General features: G+C 44.5%; 1 protein-coding gene across 3 annotated transcripts in view; it reads left to right on the top strand.

The window, feature by feature from the left end:
* Nucleotides 1-224: 224 nt before the first annotated feature.
* The window catches only part of dusp8a (dual specificity phosphatase 8a), a 45492-nt gene continuing 30287 nt past the window's right edge, over nt 225-15429 (top strand). Inside the window, exons 1-2 of one of the 3 annotated variants that reach the window (XM_031282739.2) lie at nt 225-543; nt 6819-7232. In XM_031282739.2, coding sequence (XP_031138599.1) covers nt 6996-7232 — 237 coding nt within the window. In that variant the 5' untranslated portion in view covers nt 225-543; nt 6819-6995. Of the gene's footprint in view, nt 544-572; nt 797-4111; nt 4324-6818; nt 7233-15429 lie in introns of those variants that run through there. The other 2 variants (XM_031282740.2, XM_031282741.2) reach the window with 2 other exon arrangements.

The raw sequence follows: 15429 nt of genomic DNA, 5'->3' as shown, positions 1-15429 counted from the left end.
AGTGACTGCATGCGCGTCTCCTTTAAAAAGGCGGACTGTCCCTTTAATCTGAGGATTAGAACGTCGACGTCACCCAGCCCCTGAGACGCTCGTGCTGATTGGCTGGAGGTGACGTCAACCTTTTTTTTTTTTTCTTTTTTTCTCTCCCTACTGGACCATGACCTCATCGCTTTAGTTCAGGAAAGTGGTAAAGTGCACCTTCTGTAACTACCCACCCCCCTCCCCAACACACACACACACACACACACACACACACACACGCACACGCACACACGCACTAATCGTTTTAGCTATTACCTAGCCTAGCAAAGCTAATCTATCCCTCCACGAGCTGACCACGTATCCTGGTCAGTTAAACGGCTGAAGGAAGTCTGTCACCGCGCTTTCATGTCTTGTTTGTTCCTGGCGCTGTCACCCTAGGGCAGCTGCACGGTCCCCCGCCACACAGCCAGGTAAACACCGGCCAGCCCCATGAAGACACCGCGGCTGTCCCCTCACACATGGAGGCCAGTTGAATAACACAGGAGACGCGTGGAGTCCGAGGTGAGTGTGTGTGTGTATTCATTAGGAGAACAAGTATGCTGTTATCAAGTGCCTTGCTACCCTCTAAGCTAGTAGCAGCGGTTGCTTTCTATCTGTGCTCGTACCCCCCGCGGCTGCGGCGAGTCTGTCAGCGCGCACTCCCCCCTTTATGAGCGCGCCCGTATTATTATGGGAATTAAACCCGTCTAGGCTGAAGTTATCGAATCTTTTATTCTGACAAACATGTGATTGTTTACCGTCCGACCATTTCAAGGTAGGTAGACTAGGTGTTTTTATATATTTTCGTATATTTTCTAATTATTTTGCGCGCTGCTGTTTATAATCATTTCAGCCTGTCCGATCAATGGAGTGGTTCATTTTCGCATGCGGACATATTCACGCGTCATAACAACACAGGACAGATTTCCCATCCAAACAACGCGTAGTGAACCTTTTCATAAAGGTGTAGTTTAACATTACTTGATGCTAATTGTGCAACGTTTGTAAAGGCAATGACCGATGTCTGCATTGTGTTATATTCTTATTTCTAAACCTAGGTCGGTTTATTATAGTGCGCGACGAACGCTCACACTCCAATATTATCACAGGCCACAATGCCCCATCTATTTCTTTGTGCGCCCCATCTCTTGGTCACAATATCTGAAGATATTTAGTTTTTTTTTCACGAAGGGATTTTCCACATATTTATTATTTACAGGCCATACAGTGTATTTTATGTCAGGTTGCATTAGTATTCATGTCGTCATTATTGTTATGGTAGTCCCAGCTTGTTATGGCCCCGCAATTTGCAGCAGCCTACTGGGAGAGTATTGATTAGAGGGCACCAGCTTTATATCGGGTTATGTTGTTTACAGTATGATAATGCTTGCTCCACCAGGACTCTCTGACCAGGAATTGATTTTTCCAAATTATATGATCACTGTAACAGCACTTCTCCTGTTGCACTATTTCTTCCATGTAGGCCTATGCGATTTCTGTATTACACACTTCAGACCTGCCACTAATTGTGACGAACACCCATTTATTATTTACGTCCAGCTGCTTGAATACATTGCTGTCAACCACATATCAGCAATCACAAATTAGTGTTTTTAGATAAAAGTATTTATGAGAGTTCCAGCTGATGTCAGACGTTTCAGTGAGTTCACTCAGGTAGAGGTGAAACAATTAATCGATTAGTCCATTGACAGAAAATTGATTTGCAACTATTTTGATTATCAATTAACTGTCTTTTTTTTCTACAAAATAACCAAATATTCTTTAGCTCCAGCTTCTCACTTGTGATCATTTGCTGGCTTTCTTTGTCTTATGTGATAGTAAACTAAATACGTTTTGGACAGTCAGACAAAACAGGCAACACACAGCAACTGAGGATATTGAGTCTGACATTTTTCACATTTTATCAAGCGATTTCTTCTATTAGTCAAGAAAACTACAGATTAAATGATATTAAAACTATTTTTTGTTGCATCTCTAAACTTAAGGCTAATTCCCTTCATTTCAAAGAAATATGACCTAATTTGGTTACGAAATCAATAACACAACCTGTCAAGAAATAGGTTCTCGTATCAGACTAGTTACCTAATAACTAATCTAGTGGTCAGGAAATAGGTTAGAAATACTCGTATCAGACTAGTTACCTAATAATTAATCTAGCAATGTTTTGAAGGCATATCAGCATTACCCAGACATGATCTTAATTACAGATTTGAGAGAATTTAATAACAAGAATTAGAGACTCTCTTATTCTTGTTACTAAACTTTCCACCATTAAACTGGTGACCCTATAATCCTCCAGCGGCCTTGTGTTGACGGTGTTGGCTTGAATACCTGCACAGTCCCTTGTTGTGGTCACATGTACTCAAAAGAGAGAGTATGTAAACACACGCAGATGCAAGCTTTTAGTTCATGAGAGAGCCAGTGTCACAGAGTAAAGGGCATGCGATGCTGTGATGATGTCATTGTTTGTGGTCTAAACAAACAACTCATGTCTCTCATTGTATGAAACGAAGAGCCAGCTTTATATCAGTCTACCCGAGGCTCTGGCCACAGGTGACGTTATGCAGGGAGTTAATGAATAACCTGGATGGTATTACATCTGCGTTGGTTGCCCTCCAGTTGCTCTCTTTGTGGTTGCCTCTCTCCCTGATGTCTGATATGGCATTATTGTGCCATCATCATGCTTAGCTCATGGTTTAGTATGAGGCACCTTTAAATACGTCTGCATGGTTTATCCATTTTATGGAGATAAAGCTTCTTCCCCAACTTTGTTTTATTGACCTATTACAAGGAAGCTTTTTTTCATTATCAGTCTTTTATTATCAGCTGTAAAGTGAGTAACCATAAAGTCTGTTGATGATTTCTGTGACATTATTCTAAAAAAAAGTATTGCATCTGTTTTGCACGGCAGGTTAGACATGAGAATGGCAAGGTTGTGCTTACTTCATACGTTTGCTGGGGTTAGTGTTGACAGTTGTAAGCTCTGTATAAATGTAGGTTGCGATCCATGTACTTACCATTCAGGGGTCTCAGGCAAATTCAGATTCCCCAACAACATAAAAAGAACAAACAACAAAGAAATCCTTCAAAATGATCCTGCTGCTCCGGTTCTTCTGCCTTCAGCTTAGTCAAGGCATAACTTTAATGTTTCTCTTCAAGGTGCACAGCCTTGTCTGCCTACATCTTTGGACTATGTGCACTTGTTTGCACGTGGACTACGTTTTTGGAAAAGTGGTCAGACGGATGTTGTTTTTTTCAACCAGATCAGGACAGATATAGAACAGATATAGAACAAGAGTCATGCTAAATGTGCTGTCTCAGACTAGAGTAGAATGGGTCAGACAAAACCAGCAGAGAACCAATCTCTTGTCAACGTTAATGTAGTAATACAGCTAAAGTTGTGAGAATTTATTTTGTAAGTGTATGTAGCATTGTCAGTTTTAGCTTCCTCACCTCTCGTATCCTGATCCTGCATCAGCACCAGTAGCATCCCATCACCATCACCATCACCATCACCCTCCCCGTGCCCCCTGCTCACTCCAACTGGGCTGTTTCTATGGCAACAACAAAATCTGCTCCGGGCCTGTACACGCTGTCTCTGTCTCTCTGCTTTCTCTCCTCTCGACTTGTTTTCCTCTGTTCAGCCAGAGCCTCTCAGCAAGCTCCTGGCCGTTGCTTATTTTAGTGCGAGGAGCTTGTTTGTTGTTGCTCCTTATTGTTCCTGATGAGAGAAGAAAGGTGGTTTTGCATAAGGGCTTGGGTTGAGGTTGTTATGCTGAGTAAGCATACTGGGGTTTGTGTTCCCTCTCTGTACAGTTCGTAGTCCTATTTCTCTCCCTTTCCATATTCTGATATGTTCCTGTCTGTCTTTCTCTCGGTTACCTTTGACTTTCTCCTGTTGTCTGCTCTCTTCATTCCCCACCTTGTCCACACAAACAGGGTCCAGTGAGTGAGAGCGAGGTAACCGTAGGACGATTGTCTCGCAGCGTAGAAAGATGCAGAGCGCCAGTCTCTCCCTCTCACTACCACCACACATGTAAACCTGCACAACCCTCCCTTCCCCGTGCCCGTTCGCTGCTCAAGAGCAAGAAAGAGAGGGATAGAGGAGGAAGGAGGGATTCAGAGAGAAAAAGTGAGAGAGGCTGGGCGGGTGGTGGGAGAGAGCGGTCGCCATTGCAGCATATGCAGCGTCAGATGTTGTGCTCAGCTGCAGGGAAAGAGAGAGAAAGATTCAAACCCCTGGTGTTAGCTCCTCGGCTAAAGCGCTCGGCGCCATATAAGGTATGATATAACAGGTGATGGGGAAGGTCGTAATGTAGCATGCAAGGGCTGTTTGTATTAGGGGAGCGTGGCGTTGCAACAAGGCATAATATTTCTGCAGAATGGCTGCTGGGGTGCACATTGTGGGAAAGTGGGGAAATGTGACTATGTCAGTATGTGCTGTGTCGCTGCAGGTCACAAAATTGTGCTTTGCTGCAAGTGTTAATGCAGAAATCCGCTTCCAGTCAACACTATGACACAGACAGACAGATTAGATCAGATTAACTGCATGTATTTGTCTGTGTTGCTTTCTTAAGATACAGTATATGCTGCATTATGTTTGTTCAGTCTTTATGGACTGCCTTTACTATCCTAGTTACCCGAGATGTGTCAGTTATAACTTTGTTTGTGTCTGCACACCAATGCCTTTACTGTAGCTACTTTCCGATGCAGCAGCAGACTGGCTGTGTTTATAGTGCAGGCAGTTGCTACTGTCTATCTAGATGTTCTTCCATGTTCCTGTGCTGCTGCTCTTGCATCAGGCAGGTTGCCAAGCAGCAACAGCATGTGTACATCTATGTTCAGGCTTGGCCAGCATTATTTTGCGGATCAGTAGAGGAATGATGCACTGCTTTGCTGTTATAAACGTCACTGCAACTCATGCCATCACGTGATCTGCTCCACATCCTAAGGTTGGTGCAGTCGTCCGCAAGTTAGTTTATGAGTGTTAGCGGTTTCTATTCTTTTTCTGTCACTCAACTTCTCCCTTTAAGTGTCTTCCCTCTTTTAAGTAGTCTTTTTCTTTTCATGTATTTTCTCCCCGCTCCATCTTCCCAAATTGTCCCCTCCCTTTACCTTGAGCTGGCTGAGTTGCTAGGCTGGAGATGTCCTCACTGAATAACATCTTTGCTACCTTGCTCCTCCTCTCTCCCTCCCCCTCTCGCCACGGTGGTGGCGTCAGAACAGAGGTGAAAAGTTTCAGAGCGGCCTGGACGTCTTCCCAAGACACTACCGATCAGAACACACAGTTTCTCCATATCTTCTGTCTCTCTGTCTCTCTGTCTCTCTCTCTCTCTGTCTCTCTGTCTCTCTCTGTGTCTCTCTCTCTCTCTCTCTCTCTCTCTCTCAGTCTCTGTGTTCTTGCCCACCTTCTCGCCACTGTTCTGGTCTTGTTCTGCTTCACATAGACAGTTCTCTTCTGTTATCTTATTAGCATGACATGACACATTTCTTTTTAGCTATTTTGCCATGTCGCCCCGTCATTTCCCCTCTTTAATTTATGAAGATGGTTTAGTGTTGCTGATATACTGTAATTCATTATAGTGTGATTATTCTGTTTAATCATGGCAACGCTTTTGTGATTTTCTACTTTATCTCCCTCCACTATCAGCTTCTACACCGATATATGTCGTACTCTCCCTTTTCAACCGATGTTTAAACCTTCATTTAGGCTTTGGGGTAAACAAGAGAAGGCCCATTCATTTTTTATGACACCATGTGCCTCTAGATGAATAAAACAACACGACTGCATTCACATTCTGACCTTCTTGCTTGTCGTGTGACGCCCGGTTCACCAAGGAAAAGGTCCTCTACCTCGTTTTTTGTGATGGTCATGTGTAGCCGAGCGCACTTTTTTCTCACACACATACAGCCATTGGTCTCCCAACCCTGATAAATGATTGCATGTTCGCATGTGTCTCAAGTTAAATGTACAAGCGCTGTGGTGAACGTGAGCAGGGAGAATATCGGAGTGATTAGTAGTGATAGATAGGAGGAGGCAGTTCATCAAGTTTATAGACGCCTCTCTGCAACACACACACACACACACACTCACATTCACACACACACACACACACACACACACACACATACACAGGATGTCACACAGGCCGTTTGCCTGTGTCCAGACCTGCTCTCTGAATTCCCCTGGCTTAATTTATCTCACGTCCTCAGTTTCCTGTTTCATGAGCTACCAAGAGACCTTCGATCAACAACAACCAACCCTCACACACACTTATGTAGACGCGCTCGCACACACATACACGTTTTATTGTTGTGCATGTCTATCTTAAGTCTTTGGCTTTGTATGTGGATGTGTGATATTCCTTTAAATCTCAGGACAGATAAATCCCAGCGGATGATCCAGTTGGCTTTTAAGTCTTTAAATAACTTTTATATTCATGTTTAGCATTGTGGCTATTTTTAATATTCAGCGTGCTCAAAGTCTGCCAGGACAAGATATTTCAAATGCATAAAAATCCAATATGCACTTGAGTGTGGTTTGGAATGAGTGGAGTGAAGCTCAGGACGAGAGGCGATCATGCCCTTGATGTCTGATGATCAGCTGTCTCGTCAACAACAACAAACATCAGTTTGGCAGTTTTGAATGTCACTGCTGGCCACTAATAGCATTGAAACAAACCATTGAATGGCATGCTTTCTTACACAGTGTGATTCTTTTTTTTTTAAATCTTCTTTTTTTTTTTCTTCTGCTCTCTTTGTCTCCCCTTTTTCAGGCACCATGGATCTCTCAGCACCTGCTTCGGTGGTAGCCCTCCTCCACTGACCTCACCTCCTCCTCCCCATCTCTTCCTCCACCTTTCCCTCTCTCATCTACCTCTCTTTCTCCACGCCCCATCCCTCACTACCCTCGTGTCTGTGACCCAGGGTGACCACTCTGCACCTCCTACATCATGGCAGGGGAGAAAGGGCCGACTAAGCGGAGCGCCATGGACATCAAGCGCCTGGCGAGCCTCATCCAGAGAGGAACGGGCCGCTTGCTGGTGATTGACAGCAGGACGTTTTCTGAGTACAATGCGTCGCATGTGCAAGGTGCGGTCAATGTCTGCTGCTCCAAGCTGGTGAAGAGGCGACTGCAGCAGGACAAGGTGTCTGTCACTGAGTTGCTGCAACCCAACGGCAAGGTGAAGGTGAGTTAAAGCACAGCAGACGTGACAGTAGATGCTTTTTGTGTGGTGGGATGTGATGCCAGTGATTAGAGAGCCTTTCCTTTTAGTGCCAGACTAGATTCAAGTGTCTGTGTGGCTAGCTTCCACCTCGCTGATGAGGTCAAGACGCTGGATCCCAACTATTTTAACCATCCGGCACATAATCCCTGAGAATTTTCATTACTTTTTGTTTTTTTGCACAAATTTAAAGGTGCTCTAAGCGATGTTGGGTGACGGCACTTCTTGTTGACGTTCAAAGTATTGTCAAACAAAACGGAGGCTAGCTCGCCCCTCCCTCCTCTAACGTTAGTCGTTGTCTAGGACAGCTCTCCTCTAGCTAACTTCCCTCTTCACGCTTCTCTCTTCTCCACTCTCCACACCCCCCTTCATGTGCACGCGCAATAACCCCCTAACCCCCACCCCCAAATCTTGTCGGTTATTGGCTGGAACACTGTTTGTTATGTTTCGTGGTGCAGGTTGGCCAGTTTGTTTTTGTTAGCGTTTGTGGAGCCTGGGCTGTCTACAGAGACCGCGTTTTTTTACAGTGTGTTCAGGGGACAGGCAGCTAGCGGATAGTGAGGAGATGTTTGCTGTATGTGACAAAAAATGTTGTAGCCTAAAAAACGCGCGACATCGCTTAGAGCACCTTTAACAGCCAACATATCAAGTGTTAACTAGTGAGCTTCAAAGTTTCCCTATGTTTCTGCTAAGCTAAGCTAACTGGCTGCTGGTTGTAGCGTAACATTGACCCATCCGAACGCAAATATGTAGGGCTGTCCTCGACTAAAGAAATTCTTAGTCGACTAACACTTATATGATTTTGTCAATTAATCAATTAGTTGATGTAATCGACAGAGCTGTGCTCTTTGAGAGGTGGTTAAGACTAGAAAAGCACAATATAAATGTAGTTAATGAACCATCTGTAAAACTGAGTTTCTCCACAATTAATCCTGCAAAAGCACCACTTTAAATCTTGTGCTTACCAGAACTGTGCTCATAAGTTTCTTGGAAATGAGTAATTAAGCATTAATAAGCATAAAAAAATGACTCATCAACTAAAGAAATCTTAGTCGACCAAGACCAAAACGACCGATTAGTCGACTAATCGACTAAGAGGTGGCAGCCCTAACTGCCTTCCTAACATCTCTGTGGGTTTTTCAGAACATTTCCAACAGCCTTAACCGCATACTACTGTGGTTCTACATTGGCGTCCTCTGTACGAGCCCAAGCCTGCACAACATCAGTGGGTGCTATATTTGGCGGGCAGGCGGGCGTACTGTAGGTTTGTTGCTTATCAGTGGCCCTGAAATCGGATCCTCCCGTTTTCCATGACTTCTCCTCCGAATATGACAGCCTTTTTTCCATGGCCTGTCCACCCGTGGCACGCTGACTCTTGTATTTTTAGTCGCTGTGTGAAACTAAAGGAACTCTGAGAGGGGAAACCTATACAGGGAGGGGTGGGGAATTTTGGGTATTTAAGTGTGTGCATACATCACCCATTAGTTTTACATGATTGGACAAATACATCAACAAAGCTGTGGAGATGGCAGATAAGATTCCTCTAATTTAGGTATTAATTCTACTTTTGAGCATGGTTCGCCCAACGCAATAAAACGCTGAATTACAGAGGCCGATGACACATAACAGGTGATTAAAAATGTTTTCTTAGGTGTGACACATTGGGTTTGAATGGCAGCATAAAATGCTGGTGCTTTTATTTTTGTTGTTTTACTTCCTGGTTGCCAGGAGTCTGACCTATAACGCAGCTCAGTGGGTTGAACCTACTTATGAATGTGATTTATGACCTGCTCCCATTTTATGCCCTTTTAGACACTGTATCAGTCCTAGACTTGTAGTGAACAAACTGACTCTGTATTTCCATTTGGTGCACAGCTAGAGAACTTTAATCATCAAAAACACACCCTGCCCACCAAATGGCAAATAATTATACATTATTGCTTTGGTGCTCCGTGTTGGACTACAGTTCACACTTGAAGGTGACTGACACCTTCCTTCTAGTCCGATGGTAAAAAGGAGAACTGTGGATTATTGTTACTTTCTCAAGTCAAATGAGCCTCGGTTCAGCTAATAGCGTCTGTATAATTGGTACATTGGCTGAGAGTCCCAATGCGCCTGCTGTTTCTCACCGACTTTCTGTTATACCAATTAGTTTTAATTCAGCTTTATTGCAAGGGCTTCTGGCAATCAAACCCACATGCCTTTCTTCTCACTGAAAACTGGACAAGGAGCTTGTGTTACACCTCTTGTATTAGTGCATTCTGCCAGCCTAAGTTACAAGTACCTGGATAAAAAAGACTGCTAAACCTGAAGGGCACAAGGGAGATCCTGCATCTCAGAATGTGCGACTCATCCCGACCAAAACATCCAGTTTTGCTCAGATAATGGTTTCGTTTTGAGGAGTGATGATGCATGACCTACTCTTGTAGTCTACGGATTTAGACAGAAGAAAGAAAAAAAACAGCACTAGAAAAAAGCTATAGAGCTGTGAAGTGTGAGAGGTTTTTCTTGAGTGTTTTTCTATGCTGGGTCCATCGCTGCGTGGGGCCCTGTGGTTGGCAGGTCTCACACTGTGGAACCCCACAGAGCCATGCTTCCTTTCTGATTTCTCTCACTTTCCATCTCATGACAGCTCTGTCTGTCTGTTTCCCACAACCATAGCCTGCAGCTTTCCACCACCAACCCATGCCTTCATCATGTATTCCTTTTTCCTCTCCTCTTCCTCTCTCTATCTCGTGTTGCCCCATGGCTGGTTTGTTATTATCCATTCCCCACCCCCAGTAAAGAGGATAAGGCTAGCGATTAATGCTAGGCTGGATAAAGCTGGAACTAGCCGTGTGAGAGAGGAGGGCCCGACGGACGCAGACTCTTTTGTTATTGGCTAAGCATGACATCATCCCCTTTGTGCGGCCATTGGCAGGCCGCGGGCTGGGCACGTGCAGACGGGCTGTGCGATGTTAAAGCAGGCTCCCAGCTAACCCCTTACGCACACACACACACACACCATCCATTCCTACCCCACACATGGCTCTGAGCATCGCCAGGTGCCGCCTCAGCCAGCCAAGACAGCAAAGGACACCATTGTGGCTCTTTGTTAGGGAAGTGAATGCAGGAAGCGGGAGAGCAGCACTGAGGGTATTCATGGTTGGGCTGCTGCCTCCGCCTCCTCCCTGACTGCCTCCCGCCTCACATCCCATTGAGCACTAATAGCCTGCATCCCCCAAGGCGCTGCGCTCACCCTCTTTCATAGAACGCTTCAGTTAACTGAGCTGAATGAACATCCATGACCAGCGCAGCAGCAATCAAAATGGTGTCCCCTTTCTTCTCCCATTCACATGCCATCCTTTCACAACCTCTTTATTAATGCTTTCTGTTAATGTAGGTCAGAGAGAGCTGGATACAGTAGGTTAGGTGGTGGTGGACCTCTGCTGGGAGAAGGATGGCACAGGCTTAGTTGGGGAATGGGGCTTCCTCGTGCCTTTTGTGACAGGCTGGAGGGCAAGCGGCTGGTTTCTTGGCTTAAGTCTGGCTAATCCCTGCTGCTGTGACGGGGACAGCCGGCCAGGCCAGCCTGACAGATGGACCAGAGGTTTTCACTTCCAGCAGCCAGCCTGGGGAAGCACACTGCCTCCGGTAAACGCTAGATCAGATCTGCTAGATGTGTCAACGTAGTTAGGTTTAGGCATGAGGAGTGGGGATTGGTTAGGGCTAGGGTAAGAATAACAGGGTAAGCCAATCAGAGGCAGAATAAGGCAAAAATAGGCGGGCCACGAGGCACGTCCTGTGACGTCGACACGTCTAGTGGATCCGATCTAGCATCTACCCCCTTCCTACTGTATGCAGGCATGGAGGCCAGACCTCTGATGAATGGGACCCGGAGTAGTAGAAAGAATATAGCAGCCCACTCATATAGAGACAGACGTTACTCTTCCAAGCTGTCACATGCAGGAATGAGGTAGAAATTTAATTTGTATTCACAAGGATGTTTCAAGTCTTACTTTGCAGTTTTTGTGGGAGAGGACAGAAATACAGCCCAAAATGTGGCTGTGATTGGGTATTTGTCATCATTTTGGTAATAAAAAAACAAACAAATAACATTCTATTTCAAGCTCTTCAAATGTTAACATTTGCTGCTTTCTCTGTTTTGTCAAATTGTAGAGTGAATACTTTTTTATTTCTGTACTGCTGGTTGGTAGTTTAAACAAGCAATTTTAACTAAACACTAACTGAGGGAAGTTGGGATACGTGGCTTTACTGTATAGACTTAAAGATCAGTTGAAAAAAAAAGTATAGATTAAAGATTAATAGAAATTTAATACATAAAACAGATGAGTAGACAATAAAGATAATTGTTAGTTGCAGCCAAACTCTACGGTTTGCCAGTTGCATCATGCCACTTATATATTTAATTATTTGCACTATTGTTTACAGTAAAGTCACACACCTGTACATTTACTTACACTCTAGTATGTCTGTGAAGTGTTGTCATACCAAAATATTAGCCCAATTATTGTTGTTTGGTATAATGGCCATGTAGCAAAAAAGAGAGCCAGGCAATGGGTCTGTGATCTTAATTGGCTGAGTCCCCTGCTGCCTAGCACAGGGGGAGACTGCACGTGACCAACTAATGCATTCATGCAACGAAGGAGATCCCCATCAATTCCACTTATGACGCACCATATGTTGTGTTTATCTTCCTCTGAAGGCTGTAATGATACATGATGGGTAATTTGTGGATCATTTTGAAGAATCAAGGGTGAGAATTCCTGAGATTGTGTAAAAATGAACTTTCCTGTTAGTGTCAGACAGAGGAAGACACTGGTAATGTCTTTGGAAAACTACTACAGTTTTCCTAATAGTATTGTTCTGGACACAGGCGTTCCCAGTAACTACAGTATTTATTTATTTTTTAAATGAATGACAAAAAAAATGAGGGTTTCATGTGTCATCTGTCTTGACAGCAGCAGCAGAACTGAGAACTTAGTTGATGATTCAGTCACTGCATGGATTGTTTCTCAGATTACCCAGAGGGCAAAGTCAGGGAATTTTTTTTGTTTCATTCACATTTTTCCCTTGCCAAGTTCAAAGAAAGACGCTGTAGCCGGCGGTGGGTTTTCTACAGAGCCGGATATGTCATGTGTTTGCTTTTATGAGGTCATAGCATGAATCATTGTTTGCTTAAAGTTCCTACTGTTTGACATAGACACACACATACTGTATGTAGTGTCAGACACAACCCACTGCACCACAAAGAAGGAGTAACATTTATGTTAAAATGGATTTTTAGTTCATGAATGTAAATGAAAGATGGAGGGAATGAATTTTAGATGATTTGCGGATATATAATGCAGCTTTCATTGTATGCAAAGTGAGGAGGATGATGTGGTATAACCGGATCTACAGCGTGCATGTGCTCTTTGTAGACAACAAGTGTGTGTGTGTGTGTGTGTGTGTGGGTGTGGGTGTGTGGGTGTGTGTGGGTTCAGCGGTGTTAGGGTGGGACCAGATCAGGTGACTGAAATGGTCATTGATGACGTCACCCTGCACATGCACAGAGGCATCATGGACTTTCAACACCCTGCCACAGCTTCACATCCTCGTCAAAAACACACAGACACACGGCTGAATACTGTACTTTTGAGGACTTACTTTTCCACTCACGATATTGATTCCCTATCCATTAAACGTGATCTAAATCCTCACAATGATGCTAATTCTAAACACAAACCTAAATCTGTTAACCTAAACCCATAAGTCGAAACTACTTTGTATTTGGTCCTCATTAGGACAGAAGTACAGGAAATCTGTGACACACACATCACACCTACACAAGCATACATGGAAGTGGCAGCTGCCAGTGCCAGTCAATGACATCATCTGGCCCCGGGGGGTGAGGTCTTTACAGCGGCGAGTGATATATGTCACACCCTGTGTGGCGGAGTCTTAAACTGACAGATCGACTGCGAGGAGAGGTCACTGCCTGTTGCAGCAGCTCTGACCATTAAGCCAGTTTGTAGCCACATTGACATAATAAGCCTTGTAAAAATGTGCCAACAATCAATCAATAATAAGCGAATGAAACAGTGATATGTACAGTACTTTCTGCCGTCGTTGAATCAATATAAGGGCTGACTCTTGCACACAGTGCCATCTTTTGCTCTTGTTGTTCAAAATGCACAAGTGTGTTTGGTTCTCCCGTGTCTACTTTTAGGCTCCTAACTGCTTTATATTCACAGTCTGAGCTGAAAACACTGTTAGTTGAAGAGAGTTCCTACTGCAGTCGAGTTGTTTTCTGCAGGACATCCCGGAGAGGACGCACTGAGAGGACCCGGACTGCGCTTCAGGAATGTGGGGCCATTTTTAGACTGTTTGTGCTGATGTTGTGTCACAGGCCAGTTCACACACAAACACACATACTGTCCCGCTCAGCAATGACCTTGTCACCGGTCAGAGGCGCTGCTGAGGTCAGGAGAAACAGTGTTTCACTTTCTTACACAAGCACTTAACCGTACGCCCGGGCTGTGTTTCCACAATTCTGCAAATAACTTTTGTTGCTACCCATCATCTGTGTGTGTGTGTGTGTGTGTGTGTGTGTGTGTGTGTGTGTGTGTGTGTGTGTGTGTGTGTGTGTGTGTGTGTGTGTGTGCGTGTGCGTGTGTGTGTGCGTGTGTATGCGTGCGGACTGTTTTTGCAGAGGAGCATTGACAGTAAGGCTGCAGCCTCCTGTCAGATCATGTTTTTCTCCCACTCCTTTTATATTTTATAACACGGGGTCAGTAAGAAACATGCAGAGACTTCTGTCTCTTACCCAACACCTTTTATTCTTTCTTCTTTACACCCACATTATCTCTTTTCTTTTTCTTCTTTTCTTGCTCATATTATGCTTTTTGGCTTTTTCCCTTTCCTTTATTGTGTTATATATCTTTTTTGTGCATGTTATAGGTTTACAAAATGAAAAAGCCCAAAGTCCACCCCAAAGGGACTTACCATCTCCAACAGAAAACACTGTTCACAAACTGCTCCAAACAGCTCTATTGTAGTCCAGCCTTTACTTCCGTGACGAACGCTCGTCACTTTGTAACACACGTTATAATGCTCGCCTAGCTGCTAGCGTGGCACGCCCTCATACTGTGCTTCTGACTGGCTAGTAGTCCTTACCTAGCTACTGCGCATGTGCGACTCCCCAACAAAGATGGAACAGAAGTGAGAGGTCTCACTCTGTCGCTAAAACAGAGAGCTCAACACACAGGGTGAAAAGAGGAGCTGCAGCAATGTGCAGTACAACAAATATATGGTGTTTTTTGAAAATTAAACCATGTAAACCTATTCTGGTACAACCTCTAAATACAATTATGAAACTGAAAATGAGCACTTTAACACAACTTCTAATTCCTAGTGGCTTTCTTCCGCTCTGTCTCTACCCTTGCAATTTCCTTCTCTCTTTCTTGTCGTCTCCCTCTGCAAATGACAGGAGAAAAAAATAACCTCTCCCCCTGTGACCAATCCTTGTTTCTGCCCTGCTGTGATGCCAGCCTTCAGATCCTTTAAAGAAAGCTTGGACGCTGCAGGATCGTGGCATTTGGTCTGCCTGTGCCACCTTCTGTCCCTCTCTGCACCATCCCCCTCCTGATCATCCTCCTGCCTCAGCTTTCCCTCTGATCACCCGCTTGGGCGTCCTTTCCCCCTTCTTTCCTCATATCCTCCTGGTTTTCCCCTCACTCTGTCTCCATGGCCCCTCCTTTTTCCTTCTCTCTGCCAGTGGCATTCCTTGTTTACCTGCAGTTTGCATGCGTCAGAGCGCCTGGGCCAGAACAGTAGTAGTAGTGATGCTGTAGCACTGCAGAGGGATGAGAGATCTGTACTAGTGCTGCAGTCTGACAGCCAGCCCCACGCTCCCTCGGGTCGTTGACCTCTTAACACTGCAGCAAACTCTATGCATATCACATACTGGGCTGGAGATGTAGTTATGGTGTATTATTTAAGCAGAATATAAAGTATAGCCAAACTACTTTTAAAAACAATTTTTACTATCATTCATACACTTCTATTAAATAAAGAGGCTGCCGTTTTCTTCCTAACTGGCAGAGAGCGCTTTCAAATGGGATGAGTGGAGGTGTAATTTCATCCACTAGCTGAAACATTGAATGAATCCTCCATGCTT

The sequence above is a fragment of the Sander lucioperca genome, chromosome 7, assembly GCF_008315115.2.
Source record: "Sander lucioperca isolate FBNREF2018 chromosome 7, SLUC_FBN_1.2, whole genome shotgun sequence".
Lineage (NCBI taxonomy): Eukaryota > Metazoa > Chordata > Actinopteri > Perciformes > Percidae > Sander > Sander lucioperca.
The sequence above is the reverse complement of the archived record's forward strand: the minus strand, read 5'-3'. Positions and strand labels throughout refer to the sequence as shown.